This window comes from Terrapene carolina, unplaced genomic scaffold (genome assembly GCF_002925995.2).
Source record: "Terrapene carolina triunguis isolate 2854851 unplaced genomic scaffold, T_m_triunguis-2.0 Scaffold26, whole genome shotgun sequence".
Classification (NCBI taxonomy): Eukaryota; Metazoa; Chordata; order Testudines; family Emydidae; genus Terrapene; species Terrapene triunguis.
The window spans coordinates 5,039,860-5,065,029 of NW_020664377.1; the positions used below are offsets into that span (position 1 = coordinate 5,039,860).

General features: G+C 41.5%; 1 protein-coding gene across 1 annotated transcript in view; it reads right to left on the reverse strand.

Moving 5' to 3' along the window:
* LOC112119888 (1-acyl-sn-glycerol-3-phosphate acyltransferase gamma) overlaps window positions 1-25,170 on the reverse strand; it is a 128,322-nt gene that overhangs the window by 1,775 nt on the left and 101,377 nt on the right. The window contains exons 2-8 of the mRNA XM_024218775.3: window positions 18,972-19,198; window positions 13,214-13,383; window positions 12,834-12,995; window positions 6,497-6,650; window positions 5,906-6,008; window positions 2,117-2,192; window positions 118-316 (exon numbers count right to left, since the gene is read on the reverse strand). Of these exons, the coding sequence (XP_024074543.1) occupies window positions 118-316; window positions 2,117-2,192; window positions 5,906-6,008; window positions 6,497-6,650; window positions 12,834-12,995; window positions 13,214-13,383; window positions 18,972-19,149 (1,042 nt within the window). The 5' untranslated portion in view covers window positions 19,150-19,198. The remainder of the gene's footprint in view (window positions 1-117; window positions 317-2,116; window positions 2,193-5,905; window positions 6,009-6,496; window positions 6,651-12,833; window positions 12,996-13,213; window positions 13,384-18,971; window positions 19,199-25,170) is intronic.

Below are 25,170 nucleotides of genomic sequence, written 5' to 3' on the forward strand. Positions count from 1 at the left end.
ACAACTTTCTGCAAGTATCAGTAATAGTAATCATACACAGAATTTATCACAGCTAATGGCCACTATTGTATCATATTGTGCTTTGGCATCATCTCCCTCTTCTCAATAACTCATTACCTGCTCCAACAAACCCCAGGAATGCAAGGATAAGAAGGGGTGATCCACTTGCAAAAATTCCAAAACCAAATGTGAAGAGAGGAGAGAGCAGGACAGTAGCCCAGAAGAGGAAGTTTAGCAGAGTCCATGGTCTTCTAGGAGGTTTAAACTGATGGCCGGGAAATATGCCTTCCTTATTATACATCTCTTGTAAAGCATCCTGGAAGAGAGGGGGGGAGGGGGGAAAAGAATGTTCCTAATTCAGAAATGTTAGTTTTTGCATGAATAGTTCTAAGACTGTAGAATTCCATGATGCCATAAAGATCCACATCTGTGGCAAGCATTATTAGAGTCTGTGAGAGGAATTTGTATTTTCTGTGGCTGTCTGGCATTCCGTTATGCTGCGATAACCATCAGTTAATACTATAAACAAACATTTTTAACACTATTTAAAAATAAACAAATAGAAATCAAATATTGTCAGTCTCCTTCCACCACCGTACACCAGCTGTCAGTGTGTTCAGACTTCAGAGGAGCTTTAGCCCAGAGAACTACTCAGACACTTTCCAGTCCTGTGCTGGTTGCTTCTCTATTGCTCCTTCTTCCTGTTTTTATTACTAGAGAGTCAGGAACCATCTATAGGAGGTGCAGCAGAAAAGTGTTCCTTGTGGACCTAACAGAGTGAGGCAAAGCACAAGCTGACCAGCAGGGACAGCATTTCCTTAAACTTGAAGATACTGGGACTTGATTCTTCACAGGAAGGCTCAATCCAGTAGCCATAACCATAGAACTTCAGAAGGTAATACAGCAAAGAGGGCGACACAAATGGAAAAGCAAAAAATAAAAATGTGCATCAACGCTCATCTACCAAAGTGGGAAATTTCATGGAGCATTTTCATAATTTTCAAATGACTCTTAAATCTGTTTGACACATCGACATCCAGAATGCAAGAGGGGCAGACAACAAGTAATATTCTTTGTAAACAATTCTCAGTCTCCTTGCCCCAATTGCTTTGAGTATTTTTAGGATCTACAATAAATATGGTTACAATGAACAAAAGTGAAACTTGGGAGAAGAACGCCAAGAACCTTATGAACAATTTGTTGCCTGCCTACAGGTTAAGTGAAGGTTTGGAAATATTGCAGGACAGGTCACCAAGGCAGAAAAATGCTCGTAAGTGTCAGGGTTTCTGTGCTCTTCTACCTTCCGTGCCAGAAACAGCACACCAAAAATAGTCATCAAGATATGCATTTCAAAACAGATGTACACAAGTCCAATCTATACCAGCACGGGGCAAACTTTATGTACAGTTCTCTCCCCGTCCCTGCAGCTCTATTAAATCTGTGGTGAAGAACTTTATCATCTAGGAAAAAGAGTTGAAATAAAACTTTTGAGCACCTGGAGAGTGCACTACCGATGTGCTCTGACAGCAAACTAATGGACCTGCCTGCATCAAGTCAGAAATGGCAGCAGAGATCCGGCAGGCAAGTGGACAGAGTCAGAGGAATAGGCAGGAGAGAACAAAGACTAGCTCTGCAACAGTTGCAGTCCAGAGCCTCACTCTGCTATGCGTGTCCAAAATGAATGACCACGTCTGGTTTAGAATTATCATGTGTCTATAGCTCCTAGAAACATCCATAGGTGGAACAAAAGCATTTAAAAATATATGAAAAATACCCCAAACCTGAAGGACATAGCAAAAGAGAGCAGGTTATGTATGGTCTCCCCCAAGGGTGGCGGTGTGTGTGTGGGATGTCTTCTATGTCTGTGCAGTAACCCACAGTGTTTCCCTTCAAACCACAGCCACCATTCTGTGGTCAAGAAGGAATGGCTGGGGCTCCCTTCAAAGCCTGCCAACACCGCTTCTTAAATCAATCTAAGGAATAGCTGCCAAGTTACACATAGTGCTCCCATTTCCTCTCTCCCTCCAGGAGTTGAGTGTGCATTGCTCAGCTCTTGACATGCTGCTCCCTAGAACGTTACTTTATGACAGATCTGAAAGAGAAAAAAGCCATTTACCTTCTCCTGGTACAGTTTATGAAGCCAGTTTGCAGCTTCCTTTTCATCTACAGGGATATCTTCAAGAGGAAATCTCCTGGTTTATTAAAGAGATTTAAAAAAAAAAGAGAGAGTCTTAAAAGAAAATCCAGATATTTATTTTACTTTAAATCTTTTCAAATGAAGAGCTGCAATTCAATATATAGCAAAAACTGACAGAAGTTTTGGAATTACCAAAGTCATGAAGTGCAAATAAGAATCAGACAGCTTTTAATAGAAACCACACCTCCAGTTCCCACTTAGAAATTTGCATTCATGAAACAGCAGAATATACAGCTGTTTCCTACCAATTTCTGTCTCCCTCAGAAAGACATGTATTTTCTATTCAAGTATTACTGCAGCTGCAATGGAGTTATCAATGGTTGAATTCAAGTAAGGTCTAGTTCACATTTTGACGACTAGAGCCAGCCAACAAACTGGAAAATTATTCACAAACATTTTCACAGAGAAAAAAATCATCTTTTTTTGCTTGAAAAATCAAAATTTGGAAAATTGTGACCAGCTCTATTGAAACCATCTTCTCTTCATATGCCACTTCTAGTGACAATCTACTCATTTCCCTCCTATTCTACTGTCCTCTAAATCACTCTGCCCTTCCAGCGATCAGTCTCCAGCTTTCAAATGATTTCCCACTGCAGTGCCAGCCTGCTTGCTTTGCAATGAAGAGAGACTCTTTGCAAGGTTCAATTTGCAAAGTCGAAACCTGCAAGGTTCACTCATCCCTAGTTATGTGGAATCTTTTGGAGGGATGATATTAATCTGACTCTGTGATCCTCTGGGCAAACAGAAAAGACACTGATGGGAAAAAAAATATCAGTGAGATGGCCAATGACCAGGTCAGCAGTTCATACACGAAGTACAATAATCTGTAAAATACACATGGGAAAGAGTGTTTCCCAGTGCTCTGAAAGACACGTTCAACACATTCTAGACCGTTAAATCATTAGCATAATATTTAGTTTTTGAGAATAGCTTTATAAAGAAGGATTGTGCTATTAATAAAAAGCATCATTTGCTGAAAGTTCTCTTCCAAAGTCATCATTGCACTGAAATCGCCACTAGAGGGTACTCACAGCAAGACCATTTTGATGATTTAGGAGGATTATTTCAATTCTCTGGATCCATTATGAATGAAGACCTGCAAAGTGTGCAAACAGGCTTGGCCACTCATCTCCATGCAGAGGACAACGTACATCTTATGCTCAAAACCTGAGCTCAAATGGCTTCCTTTCTTTGACCTAAGCTAAGTCTGCAGGCTCATCAAGGGTGCTACATGTGTTCAGTTTGCAGTAAAAGGGCAGAAACATACAGCCTGTGAGAGGGAAATGTATGCTAGCTACATCCTACCAGTGAGAGCTCACCATACTGTATTTGTGTTTAATGTCTGGAAAAATTAGATTCAGTTTTGTACTTGCTCATTGCAGCACTGTAGGAAGTTCCCATCACCAGAAAAGTTGTATTTCCAGTTGGGATTAACCTCCCATGCCCCCAAGCAACCTTAAACAAGGCAGGTTCTAGCACAGTCAAGTGTCTCGAGAAGGCACATTCACTCCACAAATAAATATATATATTTAAAATCACAGCAGACTGAACAATTCAGAAGTTAGGTTAGTAACTGGGCACAATTAGTCAGGTATGCTCACCTAGCACTAATACTACAGACTGTTCTATAAGGTTGGCTGAAAGCCACTGGTTTTCATCTTTCCTTTAGCACCACCAAACCACACCAACTCACATCTCATTTAGCAAGCAGAAGGTATTAAGTGGATGAAGCCGTTGTTTCAGTGCAAAAATATCCAGATATTTGCTTGTGCATACTTACTCATATCTGCTTTGCCATGCTGTGGCACTTACAATTGTCTAGGGAAATCATACTCAGCACACGTGCAGTGCACTATTATTAGTTTGTAACTTGTTTCTCCACTTAGCAAAGCACGCGCTCCTCTTTGGGAATATGTACGTGGCAAGCAAGAAGAGTTAAAGTGAAACCACTTTGAGTTATCCAACTGCAAAAGATTTCTGGAAAATTTCCTGAAGGCATTTCTGAATGCATGCCTTTCCTTTCTCCATCCCTGGATAATTCCCAAAATGGTCAAATGGAATTGTACCAGGTTTCCAGTCCCTCTCAACTCTGGGCTCTCAAGAAGCATGGGGAATTTCAGCTAAGAGAGTAATTTTTGGGGAAGTTACACAAGCACCTGAGAACAGGATTGGAATGGAAGTTCCTCCCCAACTACAGCTCGTGTTTCACCTGCTTCTAGGCTGGCAGCTCTTGCGCTACATTTTGCAAAATTGCTGCTGCTATCTCACAATGTTGAAGGTCTGGGTGAGACTACCAAGAAGTTCTCTCCAATAAGATTCAATACAACACAAAACCACTTGTATCAAAAAGAAGAATAAGCTTGGCCAATAGCTTGGTGGCAGCACACTCCACGGCAGTGCCCAACACCCAGGGGAGAAAAAGAAGTACCTCTGGTTATTCAACAGCAATCTCTCTATCCGAGTAAGGTAGTGTTTCACAAAGCGTAGGGAACACAAGGACAAGAGGTGGGGAAGGGAGTGGACAGACCTCTCAGTTGTTGTTCAGGGTCTCAACTTTCAGTTTTTTAAATAAAAGGCAGTCTTAAATTGTTTCAGCTGCGAAGAAAACCTTCAAAGCTGAAGGTAACAGACACAGAGACACCTGTCAAGTTAGCAGAGGGCCTGAAACAATAGTTGTGAGGACTGACTGACTTGATTTATTTCAATGGGTGCTAACTCAGACGCTAATGATGACAATTAACAATGTTAATATTTAAAATATTTGCAGTGTTGTTGTAGCCATTGGTCCCAGGATATGAGAAAGACAAGGTGGGTGAGGCAATATCTTTAATTGGGCCAACTTCTGTTGTTGGAAGGGACAAGCTTTTCTTTGGGTCTGAACAAGGAAACTAGAGAGTCTAAGCTAAATACAAAGAGGGACAGATTGTTAAGTGTAAGGGGTTCATCATCTTGTAGGAGACTACTTAAAATGAAGTGGGCAATCAATAAGTCTGCAGTCATAGGACAATGGAGGATTAGTAGGCAGCAGGATGTGTTACAAATTGTTGTAATGGGCCATAAAACAACCAGCATGTCTGTTGCATCCATGGTTTTTAGTGTCTAGCAGAGTTACGAATTTAAGTTCCCAGGCTCATCCTTTGAAGGTGATGTTCAGATTTCCTTTGAGGACCAGGACTAAGGATATAGGATCATGTCCAAAAGGCGTGATCCTTTTGTGAAAAGTGTTGATAGGGTGTTTTTGTCTTACAATTTTTCGGTGTGAATTCATTCAAGATTAACATTGTGAATTCAGTACTAATCAAAGTCATGTAAGAAAAGAGAGGAATGATCATACTATGCAGTTCTACACAATCCATTATGAGACACTGCTCATTTTGGGCAGAAGTTTAACACCACATTGCATAGAGGGCATGATTAGTTTAATTTTCCTGATTCTGGAGGGTGCAGGTGAATGCCGGATTATAGGCGTAGTCATGCCCACTCTTGAAAGTTCCACCTAGTCTCCTTCTGGCCTGACAGTTGATGGCCGTGACATGGGCTCTTGTAAGTGAGACTAGTTTGAATGATAGGGAAATGGGAAGATCCTCAGGGCTTGCAAAGGAACATCCTCAAGGGATGCAGTGACACAGGCCATTTTCCTACCAGTTTTGGGGACACAGTATCCAAACACAAACCTTGTACGTCTCACTTCCATCATTATATGCTCACCTTACACACATATCTGCTTCATATTTCTTTCCATAAAGGATTCCTAATAAAGATGGGTTCTTGTTTCCTCTGAAGTTTAGCGTTACATCGTACACTGCTGAAACTGTCAAAAGAAAGATAATATAGCTGTTAACCTCAGCATCCAAAGCATCGAGGTTGCTGCTGTTCAAGCTTTAAAAAGAAACAAACCCTGATATAAACATTGCTTTAATAATACCAGTTGGCAAAACATTTCAAAACCCATCGGTTTTATTTACCCAGATGTCCTCCTTAACAATCTAAGCTCTGGCAGAGTACATGCATACACCTCACAGGAGTGGAGTGAGAGCTGATTAATTATGCAATGTTTGTATATTGCCACTTTAAAGATGGAAAGTATTAATTTTTGCAAATTAAAACTAGAACAAATTAATACATTTTAAAGATTGTTTAGAAAATGGAGTCTAGTGCTTCAGCTTAATCTTGATGTCATCCAAGGGCCATACTGAGTCTGTATTATCACCTACTCACCAAATGCAATGAATATACTGAACTATGATACATAATAACACACATTACTAGTAAGGTTTAGAACAAACAGCTCACCCATACCTGTTCCCCTGAGACACTGGACAGCAGTGGTGAAACCTTTGGTTCTGGGCAACAGATGATATTTCAATTTAGGCAACCCTTTGGATTCAGCCACCTCCATGCTGATACGATGCTTGGTTTCTGTAAAACGAGTTCCTTCGCAATACAGGAGAAACTAGCATACAAAACAAGAGGAAAAACAAGGGTTTTTCTTAAGAAGAAATTACTGTTTAGTGCAGATCTGGCGCTCTTACAGGATGGACACACTCAATTCCCTCCTTTGTTCTTTAGATATCATGCATCAGAGCCATCCTACTACTCTTCAGGGGGGTAATTGAATATAATAGATCATATTATTTGAGAATTACAATCAGCAATTTGCTGTACAGTATCTGCTTTCAGAAGACAGCTAATTAGAGCCTGGTCTCAAAGAATGTGGAACACACATGCAAATATTCAGAGATGCAACTAAATTTAAAGCACCTTTTTGGATATCAGTTTATTTATTTTATTTATTTTCTAATCAAGCAAATAGGTTATACATAGACACATACATACACATGCCCTCCTCCCCCAATTCCAGCTGAAACATTTCTTCCTTTAAAAGTCACAGGAATACTCAAAAATGCATGAACATGACTTCAGCTTCAAGTTCCAGCTCAGCTACAAGAAACAAGTAAAATAAGGAAATTCTCTTCTCTATCACAAAGATGTAGATCACAGAATGATCATAGGACAGGAAGGGACCTTGAGAGGTCATCTAGTCCAGTCCCATGCACTCATGGCAGGACTAAGTACAATCTAGACCATCCCTGACAGGTGTTTGTCTAACCTGCTCTTAAAAATCTCCAACGATGGATATTCTACAACCTCCCTGGGAAACTTATTCCAGTGCTTAACCTGACAGTTAGGAAGTTTTCCCTAATGTCCAACCTAAACCACCCTTGCTGCAATTTAAGCCCACTGCTTCTTGTCCTGTCCTCAGAGGTTAAGGAGAACAATTTTTCACCCTCCTCCTTGTAACAACCTTTCATGCACTTGAAAACTGTTATGTCCCCTCTCAGTCTTCTCTTCTCCAGAATAAACAAACCCAATTGTTTTCAATCTTGCCTCATAGGTCATGTTTTCTAGACATTTAATTATTTTTGTTGCTCTTCTCTGGATTTTCTCAAATTTGTCCACATCTTTCCTGAAATGTGGCACCCAGAACTGGACACAATACTCCAGTTGAGGCCTAATCAGTGCAGAGTAAAGCGGAAGAATTACTTCTTGTGTCTTGCTTACAACACTCCTGCTACTACATCAGAGAATGTTTGCTTTTTTTGCAACGGTGTTACACTGTTCACTCATATTTAGCTTATGATCCACTATGACCCCTAGATCCCATACTCCTTCCTAGGCAGTCATTTTCCATTTTGTATGTGTGCAACTGATTGTTCCTTCCTAAGTGAAGTACTTTGCATTTGTCCTTATTGAATTTCATCCTATTTACTTCAGACCATTTCTCCAATTTGTCCAGATCATTTTGAATTTTAAACATAACCTCCAAAGCACTTGCAACCCCTCCCAGCTTGGCATTGTCCACAAACTTTGTAAATGTACGCTCTATGCCATTATCTAAATCATTGATGAAGATATTGGATAGAACCAGAACCGATCCCTGCGGGACCCCACTTGATATGCCCTTCCAACTTGACTGTGAACCACTGCTAACTATTCTCTAGGAATGATTTTCCAAACACTTACGCACCCATCTTATAGTAGCTCCATCTAGGTTGTATTTCCCTCATTTGTTTATGAGACGGTCACGTGAGATAGTAGCAAAAGCCTTACTAAAGTCAAGATATACCATATCTACTGCTTCCCCCACTTTCCACAAGGCTTGTTAACCTGTCAAAGAAAGCTATTAGGTTGGTTTGACATAATTTGTTCTTGACAAATCCATGTTGACTGTTACTTATCACCTTATCATCTTCTAGGTGTTTGCAAATTGATTGCTTAATTATTTGCTCCATTATCTGTCCGGGAACTGAAGTTAAGATGACTGGTCTGTAATTCCCCTGGGTTGTCCTTATTTCCCTTTTTATAGATGGGCACTATATTTGCCCTTTTCCAGTCCTCTGGAATCTCTCCTGTCTTCCAAAGATAATCACTAATGGTTCAGATATCTCCCCAGTCAGCTCCTTGAGTATTCTAGCATGTATTTCATCAGGCCCTGGTGACTTGAAGGCATATAACTTGTCTAAGTAATTTTTAACTTTTTCTTTCCCTATTTTAGCCTCTGATCCTACCTCATTTTCACTGCCATTCACTATGTTAGACGTTCAATCGCTACCAACCTTTTTGGTGAAAACTGAAACAAAAACGTCATTTAGCACTTCTGCCATTTCCACATTTTCTGTGATTGTTTCCCCCCCACTTATTGAGTAGTGGATGTACCCTGTCCTTGGTCTTCCTCTTGCTTCTAATGTATTTGTAGAATGTTTTCTTGTTACCCTTTGTGTCTCTAGCTAGTTTAATCTCGTTTTGTGCCTTGGCCTTTCTAATTTTGTCCCTACATACTTGTATTTGTCTATATTCATCTTCTGTAATTTGACCTAGTCTCCACTTTTTTGTAGGACTCTTTTTTGAGTTTCAAATCATTGAAAACCTCCTGGTTAAGCCAGGGTGGTCTTTTGCCATACTTCCTATCTTGCTATGTAAATCTCGCTAAAGCCAGTGGAAGGTGCACTTGTGTAGAGAACAGCAGATTTTGATCCAGGTAATGTAAAAGTAAAGTTTTGAAAGTACTGGTACCAAATTTAAGGTCATAAGGGTCTAAAAGGTTAATACTACAACTGAAAGAGCATTACAGAAAAAAAAATCCTGAGAAGTCATAGCAAGTGAGGGGCTGGTACTGCAAGTGAGAAAAGCTATTCAAAGACATACATGCCCATTTGAAAGCAAATATATTATCCCAAAGTATCTAAGTATTTTCCTTTTGGAGGGGAGACTGGATGGACTCACCCTTACATCACCTGTTTGACTGCACTCCGGGCACCTATTGACAAAGACTGAAACTCTCCACTACACGCCTTAAAAAAAAAAAAAAAAAAAAAAAAGGACAATACAGAGAAGACAGATCTGTGGCTCCCAGGGCGCCACCCCACATCTTCCCCTCTTAGAAATGAAGCCAGGAGCAAAACTAATAGGAATAGACAACACCAGGTACATATTCTGGGCGCCACAGGGGTGAACTTTGGATTCTTGGCCATTCTGAGTGGCTGTAACCTATTTCCCAACTTTTCTTAGCCTCATTTTAGCTCCATGGCACTGCTGCATTCCTAACTTGTGTGCACACAAATCTCTGCATCATATAAAAGCCAAAAAGGGGAATTTGATTCTACTCATAACAGCAGTAAATTATGTTTAGTTGCTGTAGTTCACAATGTGCTTCAAAAGTAAGTCCTGCTAAAAATGGGGAAACCAAGACAATCTCTCAATTTTGCTATAGTCACTGTACATCTGTTATGTAACAGTGCTGTTGTGACTCTACCTTTCTCTTTAGTATATATAAATATTACATACAAAAAAAGCTGCATTAAATGAATGCTAAGGTTGCAAAGTCAAGTACTCCAAAGTTAGGAAATGCCAGAATGAATGTTATTAATGCAACATTAATTCAACACCATTATGGTTATGCATTATGAAAGTCTTTGTCAAACATCATGTGGGATATCTGTGGCAGTGCCCGGAATAGAAGAACCCAGCTCTCTTGGGTTTCAGTCCAGCATCTTAAATATAATAACTTCTCTTCTCGCAACTCTCTGCCTCCTTCACTGTCCATCCTGTGCACTGAATGAGGCAGAAGTACTGTAGAACAAATACTATGTGATTATGTAATTAAAGATTATCATAATGCAAACACACAAGGAGATCCAGTGAAGATTGCACAGACAACCTTAATTCTGGCATTTCCTAACTTTTGAGTGCTTGACTGTGCAACCTAAAAGTTATTTTAATGTAAATTTTTGTATATAATTTCCTCTGCTTTTTGAAAAGAAACTGAACCCCCTAAGAAATTCCATCACCTGGAACCATAATGACCTTCTGAACCATCAGCATAGTTGGAACCCAGGACCTTTAGTTGGGCAGCAGAGACACCTATCACTTGAGCTAAAAGAATAAGTGGTAGCAGTAGGAGGCTGTTATCCTCTATGTGGGCCAGCCATTAGAAGGTGACATGAGACATACTTTGCCTGTGGCTTACTCAGTTATTTATTGACAGTGGAGAAATGTTGGGAAACAAGAACGCTGGTTTCCATTTCTGGCTGGGGGGTAGGGGGCAGACAGTAATTCTGATTTCTATTTCTTGCTCGGAGTGTGGTCGAGTGGTTACAGAGAATATAGCCAAGCACATAGATCTGGCACATTCATTCTGAATGAGTGTGTGGCTAAAAAGATGAGATGTGCCATATTAGAAACCTAACATCAATTCCAAAGTCTGCCAGAAGTGACTTTGTGCAACTTCTCAGCAGTTGCTTTATTTGTGAAGTTTCTCGATGATATTTGCCTACCTCTTAAAGGATATGAGGCCTTGCTCAATCATAAGGACTCTGAAAGGCACATAATCAACACTGGTTAGTAGAGGAGCTGAGACTAGAGCTCAATTTCCTCATAGCTCCCAAACAAGAGCACCTTTCGCAAAGCTAAGGGGCGAGATGTAGCTGCTATTGCTGTACCCCTTGTCTGGAGCTCTAGCTCTCTGGCTGCCATTTAGGAGGCTTAGTAGAGGTGGAAGCAGCTCTTTGAAGATGGAATGTTCAAAGATTTTACCAGCAAGCTTCTCGCAGGCTTTACTGAGCATGTACAAATGTTGATTTTAAGAGGGTTTATAATAACTATCAAATCTGGGTGGATTTCACAGGGAATACATAACACATCTCACGGACCCCAAGACTATCTCCCTTTCAGATTTCAAGTTACTACTGCAAAATGGAGGCTCTAGAGCTCTTGAAAGAGTCAGTTTTATTTAATTTTACTGTTTTGTTAACACTGGCAAAAACTACCTCTGTTTCACTAGCCTCATTTGCAGAAGTGACACACATTTTCATTAAAACATTCCAAAAATATTCAGTCTGAGGCAGAGAGCAAGCATAGCCCAGATGGTCAAAGCATAGGAAACTGACAACAGGGGCTTATAATGCAAACTATTAGCTCCACCTATAAAAGATAATCTTCAGTAACAATTATGCTGGAGCCGGAGAGAATGCTGTTGTCCTGAACAACTTTTCCCTTCTCTGAAAATCTTTTCTGTCCAGCACTGTTTGTGAACTTTATCTGATCACACAGCCACTGGATTGCTAGTTTAATCACTTTGTAAAACATTGTGGAATATATTGGGTATGAGAGGTGCTATGTGGAGCCAAAATCTTTTCAGCGCCTCTTACAGTGGTGCCTGGTACTATTGGAGATAAGGTTTGGGCCCATGAAGGAATTTACAATACGAACCTTTTAGCTTGCATTTGGAGACTGAAATGCATTGCACACATTCTCAAGCTGAAGGAACTTATTTTTAAATAGACTCAAATCAAGTTAAATTCTTGGTGGTGAGGCGTCATGGATACATTAGCTCAAAAATGTGACGCCATGAAGGTATCTTTCAGAATATAATTTTTTTTTCTGGTTTACTTATGATGTTGTATTATTGTAATATACCCCACAAAACTGAGCTTAATGAACTGTTGGATGCATATATAAAGGAGATGTACACTTCAAAGGCAATTGGAGACATCTGTATATTCTTGCAAGTTTCTCAAATGCCTGTACAATTTCACAGAGGAAAGAGAATGCACTGATGCAAAAACTTTCCATTGTAATCTGCAACCTTTGCAAATCTCTCTTCCCATTGCCCCCCTGCAGGTTCCTGAAGAAAAAAAACCCCTATTTTTTTAAATAATATGTTTAGTTTAGCCTGGAAAATGTAGCCTAGATTCACAAGTTCAGTAGTAAAACTTGAATAATGTATTTTTTGGGTAAAAAGAGTTATGGAAAGTCCTTTTATCCTTTTAGAAGGGGGGAAAAAGTTGTATGTTTTGAGACATGCAAGCTTAGGTTTCTACTGCTAAATACTTTGAGAAATACTTATGCACATTTACCAACAATTTTCAAAATGGCATTCCTATCCAATAACAGATCAGAAGCCTGGCTAGTGTGCAATGAAGTCACTTGCAACAAGGCATATAGCTATACGCTTCAAATGTAATCACAGGAAGAAGGCGGCGCTCTTAAGTATGAAGCTGACACACCACACAAATATAGTCTTCATCACTGCACTCTAAGCAGAGGAGACACTATTTATAAAGGATCAGACACTTACCCACATATATTCAGGATAATCAGACAAACGTTTTAATCCCTCAATAACTGTATCTCTGTCTTCTTCCCATTTCCTTTTGCAGAAAACAATCTCAAGGAAGTACCACGTCCAACCAATCAAGGGCACATACAACAGTTCTTTCTTAGCAAGAACTTTGGAACTCTGGAAGAAACACCGCCCAATGACATTTGATTATTTATATATGTCAGACCTAAACAAAAGCACTAAGGTTGGGATTTTCAAAAGTGCTCAGCACTGGCCTAGCTCTGACCAAACTGAAGTCAATGGAGTTTTTTTTGAAAATCCCACCACAAAGAAAAAACAAACACAGGAGTTTTATATTAAATCAAGATGAAGGGAAAGTTCACAGAATCACTCACCCCCAACACTCCAAAGCGTTCAGTCATAGTCCAACCACACAAGAAGTCAATTTCAAAGTTGTGATTCAAGATGATGATCACATGTTCTTTTCCAAATGTATCCACTGTGGCCTGGTCTGAGAATAAAGTGCATTCTGTGCCTGACCACCATTCCAGCAACATTACTAACTCTGAATAATATTGTGGGGAGGGGAAAAAAAAAGACACAGGTTAGCTGTAATGCTTAACCATAACACGTTTAATATCCTCTGTCCATCCCAATCCCATTCCAAACTTTTCTAGACTACAATGTTTATCACCTTTTTAATCCATCCTGCTGAGGTTGCTGGTTTATATTATATTATAGATTAAATGAGTTCTCAGACTGACATACACCAGATCACCTGCATTCATATTTATGTTATCACCCTGAAACAGGATTTAGGCCACGGGATAAATACCTGATTGTTATTATTGCTCATCGTAAATTCAAGATTTCACAAACACCAACAATCCCCCCTCTCCCCCCATCTCTCTCTCACACACAGACACACACACGAACCTGAAAGCAGGTCTTTCAGCAGTAGACCTTTCTACTAAATGGGTACATCTCCTCCCAGGTGGAACACAAATTATGCATAGACTCAACCTAATGTTTCCACTGAATATGAAATATGCTTGATTGAGGTAAACAAACCAATATAATGGGCTTTTAGTGGATAAATGCTACAAGAATTTCTGCAGTATATTTTAATATTAAACACATGACTGTAATAAGGCTGTATTAGGGTTACCAACACAAAGTCAGAGACACATGGGGGAAGAACTGGGAGAGTCCAGAGAAATTACTGGGTAAGAACAGAAGGAGAAATTGCTTCTCCTTTATTTAGTCTACAAAAGAAGGAAAGAGAAAGAGATCCCTTTCCCTCTCCCTTCTCTAACTCTTCTTCTACATTTCTGTGTTTCCCCTATCCTTTCCTCCATTTCATCTCTCTCTCTGATATCTCATTCATTACCCACCCCTTTTCATCTTTCCTTCTCTTCTGCATATTTAGAATTCCCACCATTAATAGAACATTCACTAATGTAGCTTTGAACTTCAGCTTTGTTTCATAAGGCACTGGCTGGATGAGTTGGGGCAGTGTCTCTTTATGTGAGGGTTTCGCCACCTGGTGGTCACAAGGTCTCCAGCCTGCCCTTCCCATATTGCTAAATGGGCTGGGGTCCAATTTTGATCCAGACTAGACATGAGGAAGACTCAGGGTATGTCTACACCCAGCCGCTAGTTCGGCGGCTGGGAATCGAAGTTCTGGGTTCGACTTATCGCGTCTTGTCTGGACGCGATAAGTCGAACCAGGAAGTGATCGCCGTCGACTGCGGTACTCCAGCTATATGAGAGGAGTACCGCGGCGTCGACGGGGGAGCCTGCCTGCCGCGTGTGGACCGAGGTAAGTTCGAACTAAGGTACTTCGACTTCAGCTACGTTATTCACGTAGCTGAAGTTGCGTACCTTAGTTCGAATTCGGGGGTAAGTGTAGACCAGGCCTCAGAGGGGTCTGAGTATGGAAAAAAATTGAGAACCCCTGCTCAATGTTAATCAAAGAGAGGTTAGCTTCTCCAGGACTGATTATCTAAATTGCTTTTCTTGTCATATCCACAAGCCTATTCACTTATATATCATTTATTCAGGGCCCCTTTATGGGCTTGAAAAGACTAATATAACTTGTACGTCAAGTCTGACTCTTTCCCACTGTGATTTAAAGAAGGGAGGAAATGAGAATATCAACAGGGATGCATAATTTATAACTACAGGTTTCTCTCAAACCTGGCCAGCCCTATTTTCTAAGTGATGAAATGCATCAATTAAGTGCATTTTTGGTGGTTTCAGTGAGAGAGGTTTATTCACAAACCTCTGGTATACTTTAAACTACTCCCATACTAACTTAGTGCTTCAACATATATTAATGCACAAATTTGTGAACCTTAAATAGAATTATCTTGCTGTCCTGTGGAAGAAATCTTAGCCACTGTTGAGATCAGTAAAACTCTTATTACATCCTCTATATAAAGAATTAAACAGTCAAATATATAGAAGAGGTGGAATAAAACCCTGTTGTGTTGTTATAAAATTTCTGAAGCAACTGTACAGGGGACTCAATATAAATTAATGCCTATACTACATTTCATTGTAGCTGTTGTCCTTCTCACCCCTCTTTTTTTAAAATCTTATCCACCCATTCAGGTGTTGTCATATTCCACATTGCAAGCTCTTTGGGACACAGACTCTCTTTCCTGCATGTCTGCACAGCACATAGCGTAATGCGGCCTTGATCCTCATTTTGGGCCCTTAGGCACGATACAAATACCACCACCACCCTCACTGTAGCAGGTTTGCAGCCGGATCTAGTCCAGTATGTTTAAAATGCAAGAAGTGGGGGATGTCACTAAGTGGGCCCACCATTGGTGGAGCTGTCCTTGGATTTAATATACTGGGCTCAGGTTACTGGGGAATTATTCAATGACTTCAGTGTGTTATTCCACAACACCCACTCTTAATCCTGCCGACTAGTCAATAACTTGGTTCTTTATGCAGCCAGAAATTATGCTAACCACAGGACAAATTGCCTTTCTATCTCTTTCTGGAGATTAATGTTATTACATCTACTGATCTAACTCTATGCTGTGCTCTTAAAAATCTTCCTTAAAAAAAGGATGGAGGCTGTACCTGAGCTCTCCTCTCCAAAGAGAACAAAAATTCAACAGAGCCAGACATGGATGCACTGGTTTGAGAGCATTCCCATCATTTACTCTGAAACATTCTTGTGAGATTTTTCCTGGAGCTCATACTGAGACATGAGGGTTGGGGAACAGGGGAGTTACTACGAGGAAGCAGATTGTCCTTTACAAGTGCACTGATATATGATGCATGTACATTTATTTCTTTTGGTGATTTTTTTAAAAAAAAGATTGGGCTCCCGATATTTAGTCTCCAACTGATCCTGTCAATGCTATGGCCTATTCTCTGAAATCTTGTTTGTTGTTTACATGATGGTTTGGATACTCGCTCTAACTGCCTGCGAGGCAACAAGATTTCACTTTAACAAAACAAAACAAAAATGCTTATAATTTAGCCCAACCCCTCTCGGATTCTAGAGCTTCAGCTTGCCGGAAGAGGGGCTCTTGTTGCCTCCCGAGAGGACAACCATCCAGAAACAAAGTAAGCCAGAGTGGCGGGATACATCTATCTGCTCTAGAGTGCAGAGGACAGTAGTTTCAAGATACCAAGATTCTAAGATATTATGTTTACAACTGGACTAAACTAAGCATACTGCCCTATTAAGAATCATGAGTCATTTGAAGAGCACTAACACTAATAAGCCTGAAATACAGATGCTCTGAAGTGTTTTCTCTTCGTAGGGAGCCTGACAGAAAATCCAGCACTGCTTTACCACAAGAAGGTGGTATTCACCAAAGCACCATACTGACCATTTTAGTTAAGATGTGTTAGAGCAAGAGATTCAAGTCTCCTAAAATTAAGTACATGTGTGAATGACTTCCACTCCAAATAATCTTCCTGATAATGTATATCACAGCTACCACAGCTAGCAAGATCTAGTCAAAAAGTGATAACTAATGTTACACTGGTGGCAAAAAACCAACCAACCAAATAACCCACAAACAAAAAAAAAAAATACAAATTTAGACTGACACTTTTCTAAATTCACTGCATGGGGCAACAAACACACAGCTCAATACCTTGAGTTGAGGATGCAGTAGCCTTAATTCTAAAGCACGGCTGTCCTTTGAAAAGTGATTCTGTAAACATGGCATTGTGGTGTTACATGTTTACTGTCACTCAGTAATCCCACATCAAAAGTTAAAAAAAAAAAAAAAAAAAGTTTTCCTCCTAAATGGTGACTGTCACAGTTTCACGGGACCTACACCACGGTCCACTCCAGAGTGCCCACTCAGCTTTCAGAACTCCTGCCGTAACCAGTCTCTGGGTAGGGACCCTTGTCCCACTCCTTTCTGATCAGCAGTTTTAAGGCTGCACAGACCCTTGCCTTACACTGCATGATCCCCAGCAAGCCAGTCTGCTTATAGCCTGTGGCTGGGCTCTGCTTTCACTCCAAGGACTATGACAGGTGTGATTTACCAGTAATCCAAACAGTTCTTTCTAAGCAGGGACATTTATTCTTACGGAAAAAGTTTTACAGAGAAAAATGTATAAAAAATAAACAGATTTAAACCCCACTAAACATATCAAGAAAAACAAGCAGTCTTATGGGGCCAAAGTACTTCCAATCCTACAGCAGGATTGGTCCCCTTGGACAAATGTGAACATTGCTTTGCTGGTTCAGACAGACGGCACTATGTCTCTTCAAACTCAGCCTTTTTATACCAAGAGCTCTTTCTTTGAGTCTCTGGAAAACCCACTTTGAACCAGTGTATGCAAAACAGTCCCGGAGTGGTACCTCCCTAGAGTTGTTTAGTCTCAGTGACTCGCCTTGATCACTCCCCCAGTGTTTTTAGTTCCTGGAGGAGCTGTGGTAACCCTCCTCCATGGAGAAGAACACATTCATACATAATCCCTTCATAAATTTAATATACAGGTACTGCATTAGGTTGCAATATCTGTCACAGTGACTGCAAATGCCAAGATCGCAGTTTAAGTCCAGCTTGGTTCTTCTTGTTCTATCACCATTGCCAGTTATCCTGACCCACCTGAGGTGTATTGTATCTGGGATACGATCGGTCCTACAATGACCTATGTCAGCCACATGACATAACAGTTGCCATGGAGAAGTATTACAATATTAAGTACACTTCATAAAACCAAGAAAAAAAATTAGAAAGCACAAAGGTGGACTGAGTGGCTTTTATTGAATTTGCTTTTTTAAAAAAATATCTTTGAGGTGAGAACTGGCACGAGAAACACCAGCTTAAAAGAAATATTTCTAAATAAGTAACCAAAACCAACCATGTAGAATGGAATGCAATCTATAGCTCCACTCCCGAAATACGTTAGTATTCCTTATTCATGTTATAAATGGCAACACTTGCCCTGCTAGGTTTATAAGGCTGTATCACTTTCTTCATTATAAACCACAATTAAAGTGAACGTTCTGTCAGCTTTTCCATTACAGGCCAGGGGAAGAGGCGGTGTTTGGGCAGGGCCTCAGGGGAAGAGGCAGCGCAGGGGTGGGCAACAGTGGCCCCCCTACTTTTAGGAAGCTTCCACCGCTCTTGCTACAGAGTACATTTGTTTATAACATTTTGAGCCCATGATTTCTTAAACGTTAACATCTAACGTTAGAAGCCTAAATCCCTGTTGAGGCACCTACCTTAGAGATCTGATTTTCAAGAGTGCTGAGCACCCAGCAGCTCCCACTAAAGTAAATAGCCCTTTTTGAAAATCAGGCCACTGAGGTAGGTGCCTAAATACGGATCTAGGAGTCTAATATTAGACACCCATATTGGAAATTGTGCCCCATATTAAATAGTGAACGAAGTCCAGGGAGAGAGCAGGAGTGCTGGAGTGGAGGCCAATGAAGTAAGGCTCGGGGAAAGAAGGGAGTTTTGGGGAGGGTTGTGAAGAAGGAAAGCAACCAGGGCCGTACTTAGGCATATGTAGCATACATGGCTGTGTAGGGCACCCAAAAATTTGGGGCACCTTTCCCCTCGCTGGCCGCGGCTGGAATCCTCTCTTCTCCAGCCCCTCCCTGGCACTGGGCTGGCGGGCTTCTCCCCAACCTCATCCCCATCAGAGTATACTCACGGCTCCAGAGCGAATAGGCAAGGCGACAGTTTACTCGGCGATAAAACTGCTTGTTTATAGGCCAGAGGATTAGTGTGCATAGTTGGACGAAGTTAATGATCAACCCACTCACAACGAAGACAAACCCAATGAGGAGATGAACTATAAACTGGGTCTTCAAAAATGCAATTAAGCCCATGATAACCACTTAGTAGGCCTTGCAGGGTCCTTCGCTCAGAATAACCGTCCTGAAAGAGAGAGAAAAGAAAATCTGATTGAGACTAAAGTTACCAGCCTCTGGAAAAGAAATCTAGGAGAGTGTTATTTCTCTGTCTGACAGCAGGAAGAGGAAAACCACCAGCCTCCAGGCCTCTTTTATTCTGGTCTTTTTTGCAGTGGGGTAATCGTTATTTAGCCAATGATGCAAATCACTTGAAGTAAGAATCTCGTTAACTAGAGCTTTTAACCACCTGAGAAAAATTATTCTGGCTGCTGCTGCTGAATTTCACCTCTCTTCACACAAACGTCAAGTAACAAGGCTTTGAGATGGGACCAATAAATAAATAAATAAATAAAGCCCCAATCTGAGAGCAGGCTGCACCGCAGCACCTCCACAGCTGCTTATTCCTGTCTGTGAACCGGACTAGTGGCTGTTGCTCCTCTGGGCCACATGAGTGGTGTGCCTAGCACCTGTGTAAGTGTGGATCCATTGATACCGTCATGGCCTGTCCCCAAAGCTTTTTCTCCGCATTGTCCTATTCAGAACAAGCACAAAAGGCCATCACTGCAGAAGCACAGAGAGGATGGCGGCCGTGCTATGCATCTGCTTTGTTTAGAGAGTAGTGCAGTGGCCCATTCACTGAGTGGGCCCTTCCCGCTATGACAAATTTCACTTAAGAAAAAACAGTGCTGCACTAAGAGAGGCAGTATGGCCTAGCGGACTAAGAATGGAAATGGAAATCAAGTATAGTAGAACCTCAGAGTTACAAACACCTCAGGAAAGGAGGTTGTTCGTAACTCTGAAATGTTCATAACAAAATGGAATGGTTGTTCTTTCAAAAGTTTACAACTGAACATTGACTTAATACAGCTTTGAAACTTCACTATGCAGAAGAAAAATGCTGCTTTTCCTTTATTTTTTAGTAGTTTACGTTTAACACTGTACTTTGTTTTATTTGCTTTTTTTTTTTTTTTTTTTTTTTTTTTGGTGTGTGTGTCTTTGCTGCTGCCTGATTGCATACCTCCGATTCCAAATGAGGTGTGTAGTTGTCTGGTCAGTTTGTAACTCTGACGTTCATAACTCTGAGGTTCTCCTGTATTCCCAAATTCTAATTCCAGCTCTTAGGCAAGTCAGTTATCTTCTCCCTTTCTCAGCTTTGTGACCCAAGAAGTCCTTAATGCCAATTAGCAAGGGGGTTACAGGAACATCCTGATACTGGTATGTCCATTTTGGTTCACCAAAAAACATCATGTGAGGTCTAAAAGGAAAGCTGGTGTCACCCTGGTCCTTAATATTGTTGTGAGCTGTACATATAGATACGATGTAAGGAGTTATATATGTACACTGAAAATATGTTTTAAAGTCTGTATCAAGGTATTAGTCACCAGCAAAGGTGAAAAACAAGTTTTCCTTCAGACAGGAGGTAAGAAATAAGTATTTCTCTGTCAGGCTATAAATTAAGCTCTAACCCAACAAAACAGATGCACATTTACGTACAAAGTCACCAGGAAAGGAGCACAGAGGAAAAAGAGGCCACGGGGGTTACCCTGGTTGTGTGCAAAGAAAATGAACATGGGAGTTATTCCTAGAAGGCAAAGATGACACCCCAGTCTTTGCCTGATTCTGCCAACATTTACTCATAGGAATAATTTTACATCCCATTGAATTCAATGGGTAAAGTCACATGAATATGAATGTCTGGCTGATTTGGACCTATGTCAGTGCCTGGAAATGGGGGGCAGACAGATCGGAGGGGGAGTAAGGGGAGGTACTGAGACTTGGTGAAGGGCAGGCAGCTGGCTCCAGTTGGGAAGGTGGGTCCCAGGGGCTCCTACCTGATCCTGGGAGCATTTCAGCCCAATCCTGGACCCCGCAGCAGCCACTTCAGCCCCTCCGGGTCCTGTTCCCTGCTCCCTAGCCCTTGTGGTGGCCTGCTCCAGCCTCTCTGGGTCCTACTTGTCTCCCGCTTCCCCCCAGGCATGTGCAAGTTTATGCAGGGGCAGCGCCCCCACAATATTTCCATTGTGAGAGCGCTAGCTCCCCTGACCTAAGTGGTTAATGGTGATGAAATGCTTTGAAGATATGAAGTGCTAAGTGTGTGTGTGTGTATATGTATATATATATATATAGAGAGAGAGAGAGAGAGAGAGATTCCCTATGATTAAAAAAAAAAAGTACACGCCAACAGCCAAGAACTGATGAAACATCTCCATTTTTCACTCATTTAATTCACGCTGCTATTTATAACTCCCCAGCATTTGTACTAAAGATGCTGATTTCCTGACTAACACAAACTATTGCAACTCCTACTTGTCAGGTGCTTCCTTCTGATCCCTAGAATATGTCTCATTACCTTCTGTACTAGAAATGAGTTGAGGGGTTTTTAATTTTCCAGACATAAGTACATTTGGAAACATAATAGAGGAAAGGGAGAAACATGTCAAACTGACCAATGCTTCTATCTTAGATTTTTACATAGTGACTCTCGTGCCATTTCTCAAAGTAGTTGAATAAATATTGTTTTAGGAAGACCCACCCTATTTGCACCTGGACTTTTCCTGTAAGAAAAAGGCTGAATTCTAAAACAAAAATGTATTTGTAAAGGTTTCCATTTCTGGCAAGCATACAATTCTGTTTCTTAGCAATAATTCTTACAATCTGATGAAGGGACAACATAATTAAAAAACCAAACAAACCCTGTTTCCAGGATACCATTGTCTGACACAGCTTAAGTGCTGCAATATACTTCACGTGTACTGTATCATCACCTTATTTGCTGAGCTGTGACACTGAGCAGCTGATTCCCTACACAGCAATGGAGTCACGTCTTTTCATTAGAACATTCTTCAAGTTAGTGTATGAATTACTGTCAGTGATAAGCAAGCCCTTCCCCACTTCCAAGATTAAAGATAAAATCATTTCTTTATCTGTTGTCTTTCAAGGTACAGTACAGACAGACCAAAAAAAAAAAATCTGTTTTTTCCCTCCACATAATCACTCATAGAATTTCAATTTGCATTTCATACACGCATACAGAGTTAGCTTAGCTGATGATCATGTATGTCATCACAGTTATTAGTATAGTAATTATTACCTTGCACTATGAAACACGGCTCCCTCCCTTTGGGTGCACCATTTAAGATCAGAAAGAAACCACTACTAGAAAATGGAAATGCCAAGTAATAACACTGAAGGTTTTCAACTGATAAAATGGTTGAGTCACGCTTTTACGCTTCCTCTGCTTTGCACCAAATCTAGGATGTTCTAGCATTTGTCAATCAGATCAGTACTTTGCAATACTATAGACACAAAAAGGCAAATCTTGCTCCGCCAGGTGCAGCTGCCGGAAGTCTCTATATGTGGAAGGCGTGATTTAGGGAGCCTGTACTACTGGCATGCACAGAGCCCAGCTCTGCTGGGGTTCACTGTGCCCCAGTGCACTTCAGGACTGCAAATACAGTGAATACTACTGCAGCCCTGAGAACAGAGAGAGGTTACTCACCCTGTGCAGTAACTGTAGTTCTTCGAGATGTGTCCCCCTTTGGATGCTCCCCTTCAGGTGCACGTGTGCCCCACATGCCTTCTATCGGAGAATTTCATTAGCAGTATCCATTTGGCCCATGCATGCACTGTTGATATTCTCGTGCCCTGCACCAAGGCTATATCAGGCTGTGCGAGTGAACAGCCCTCAGTACCTTGTCCATCACTGAGTCTCAGAAGGAAACTCCAAAGCAGAGGGGAAGGAGGGCGGGAAATGGATCACCCATAGGGACACACATCTGAAAGAACTACAGTTACTGCACAGGGTGAGTAACCTCTCTTTCTTCTTTGTGTAGTGTCCCTATGGGCGCTCCACTTCCGGTGACTCCCAAACAGTATCCCCATAAGCAGGGTGGGGAGCTTCAGAGTAAAGGCCGTTACAAAGGAAAGAGCTGCACTGCCAACTGCTGTATCACATCTGGAGGCATTCACTAAGGCATAGTGTCTGGAGAAGGGATGTGCCGAAGACCATGTAGCTGTTCTGCAGAGCTCAGAAACTGGGACTTTTTAAGTAGAGCCACAGATGTAGATTATGACCTCATTGAATGAGCTGACACGCCAGACCGGGGGGGGGGGGGGGTTTGTTGGCTGCACTGTAACAAGGTATAATACACCCAGAAATCTATTCTGAGAGCCGTTGGCTAGAAATGGCAGAACCTTTGATCTGTCTGCAAACTAAACCAACAGTCTAGGGGATTTACAAACTAGTTTAGTTTTATCTAGAATGCCCTCCTGACATCTCCCTGTTGAGAACAGTCTCCCTGTTGGAATTGTACAGTTTCAGAAAGAAAACTGATAGGTAAATGACCTGATTTAGACAAAACTCAGAAGACACTTTAGGGAGAAACCTGGGATGCGGCTCTAGGGGAACCTTACGCTTATAAAATATTGTGAAAGTAGAGCCTGCCATTAATGCCCCAATCTCTCCGACTCTACGGGCTGAGGTAATAGCCACTAGGAAGGCTGTTTTCATAGACAAATTCAATAAGAAGCAGGTCTCCATTGGTTCAAAAGGAGACTTCATATGACTTTTAAGAACCAGATTCAGGTGACAAGCTGGGGAGGGACTTTCACCTGTGGGAAGAAATTTCCCAGACCTTTCATGAATCTTGCAGTTGCAAGGTGAGCAGACAGGGAGAGCCCCTCAATAATGATATGAAAAGCTGTTAGGATAGCCAGATGAACCTTCAGGGATTTTAGTAACAGTTCTGGATTTTTTTAGTTGCAACAGGTATTCCAGAATGAGCAGAAGTGAGGCAGATTCAGGGACAGCGTTCTGGAATTCACCCAAGTGATTAAATCTTCTACCAGAAATACTTTCAAAAGTGGAGAATCTTTCCTACTATTTAACAATATGTGTTGTACCTTTGCAGAACAGGACAACTGTAGCCCAGCGAACCATTGAGGAGCCACGCCTTGAGGCAGCAAATGCTCAGATTGGGATGCAGCCTTCAACTGGCGCCCTGGGAGAGAAGTTGAGGAATGATTGGAAGATTTGTCAGTGGATAAAGAGCTGGGTGGAACTGGTAAGGAAACCATGCAGGTCTTCACCACGTTGAGACAATTAGAATGACTGAGCTTGACCTATCTGATTTTGTTCACCACTGAGAATCAGAGATGTTGGGTGAAAAAGCGTAAAACAGCTTCCCCATCCAGGGAAGAAGTCCTCCAAAGAATTGCAACCTAAACCCACCCTTGAACAAAATAGATGGCATTTTTTTTTCGCTGCAGTGGCAAAGAAATCCACTTTTGGAAACCCCCAAATCTGAAAAATGCCGACCAGAACCTGGGATCCAACTCTCATTCATAATCTTGGGAAAAACACCTTCTGAGAGTGTCGACTGTGACATTTTGTCTGCCCGGAAGATACATTGCTGAAATTCCAATGTGATATTTTATGCACCAGTTCCATAACCATATCGCTTTGGCACAGTGGGAAGGGGATCATACTCCTCCCTGCCGGTTGATATAGAACAGGGGTTCCCAAACTTGGTTTGCGGCTTGTTTAGGGTAAGCCCCTGGCGGGCTGCGAGACACTTTGTTTACCTGAGCGTCCGCAGATACGGCCGCTCGCAGCTCCCAGTGGCCGCGGTTTGCTGCTCCCGGCCAATGGGAGCTGTGGGAAGCGGTGGCCTCCGGAGTATCTACCTCTCCCCCCAGCTTAGTGTCATCTGCAAACTTGCTAAGGGTTGAACAAAACCGGCCCCAGGACCGACCCCGGGACACTCCACTTGATACCGGCTGCAAACTAGACATCAAGTCGTTGATCACTACCCATTGAGCCCGACAATCTAGCCAGCTTTCTATCCACCTTATAGTCCATCCATCCAATCCATACTTCTTTAACTTGATAGATCTGTGCCTGATAAGAGGCAGAAAAGGAAGGCAGGCATTTCTGACCACGCTGAGCTCCAACAGGTCGGTGTGAAGGGTTGTTTCCTGGGGTGACCATCTGCCCTG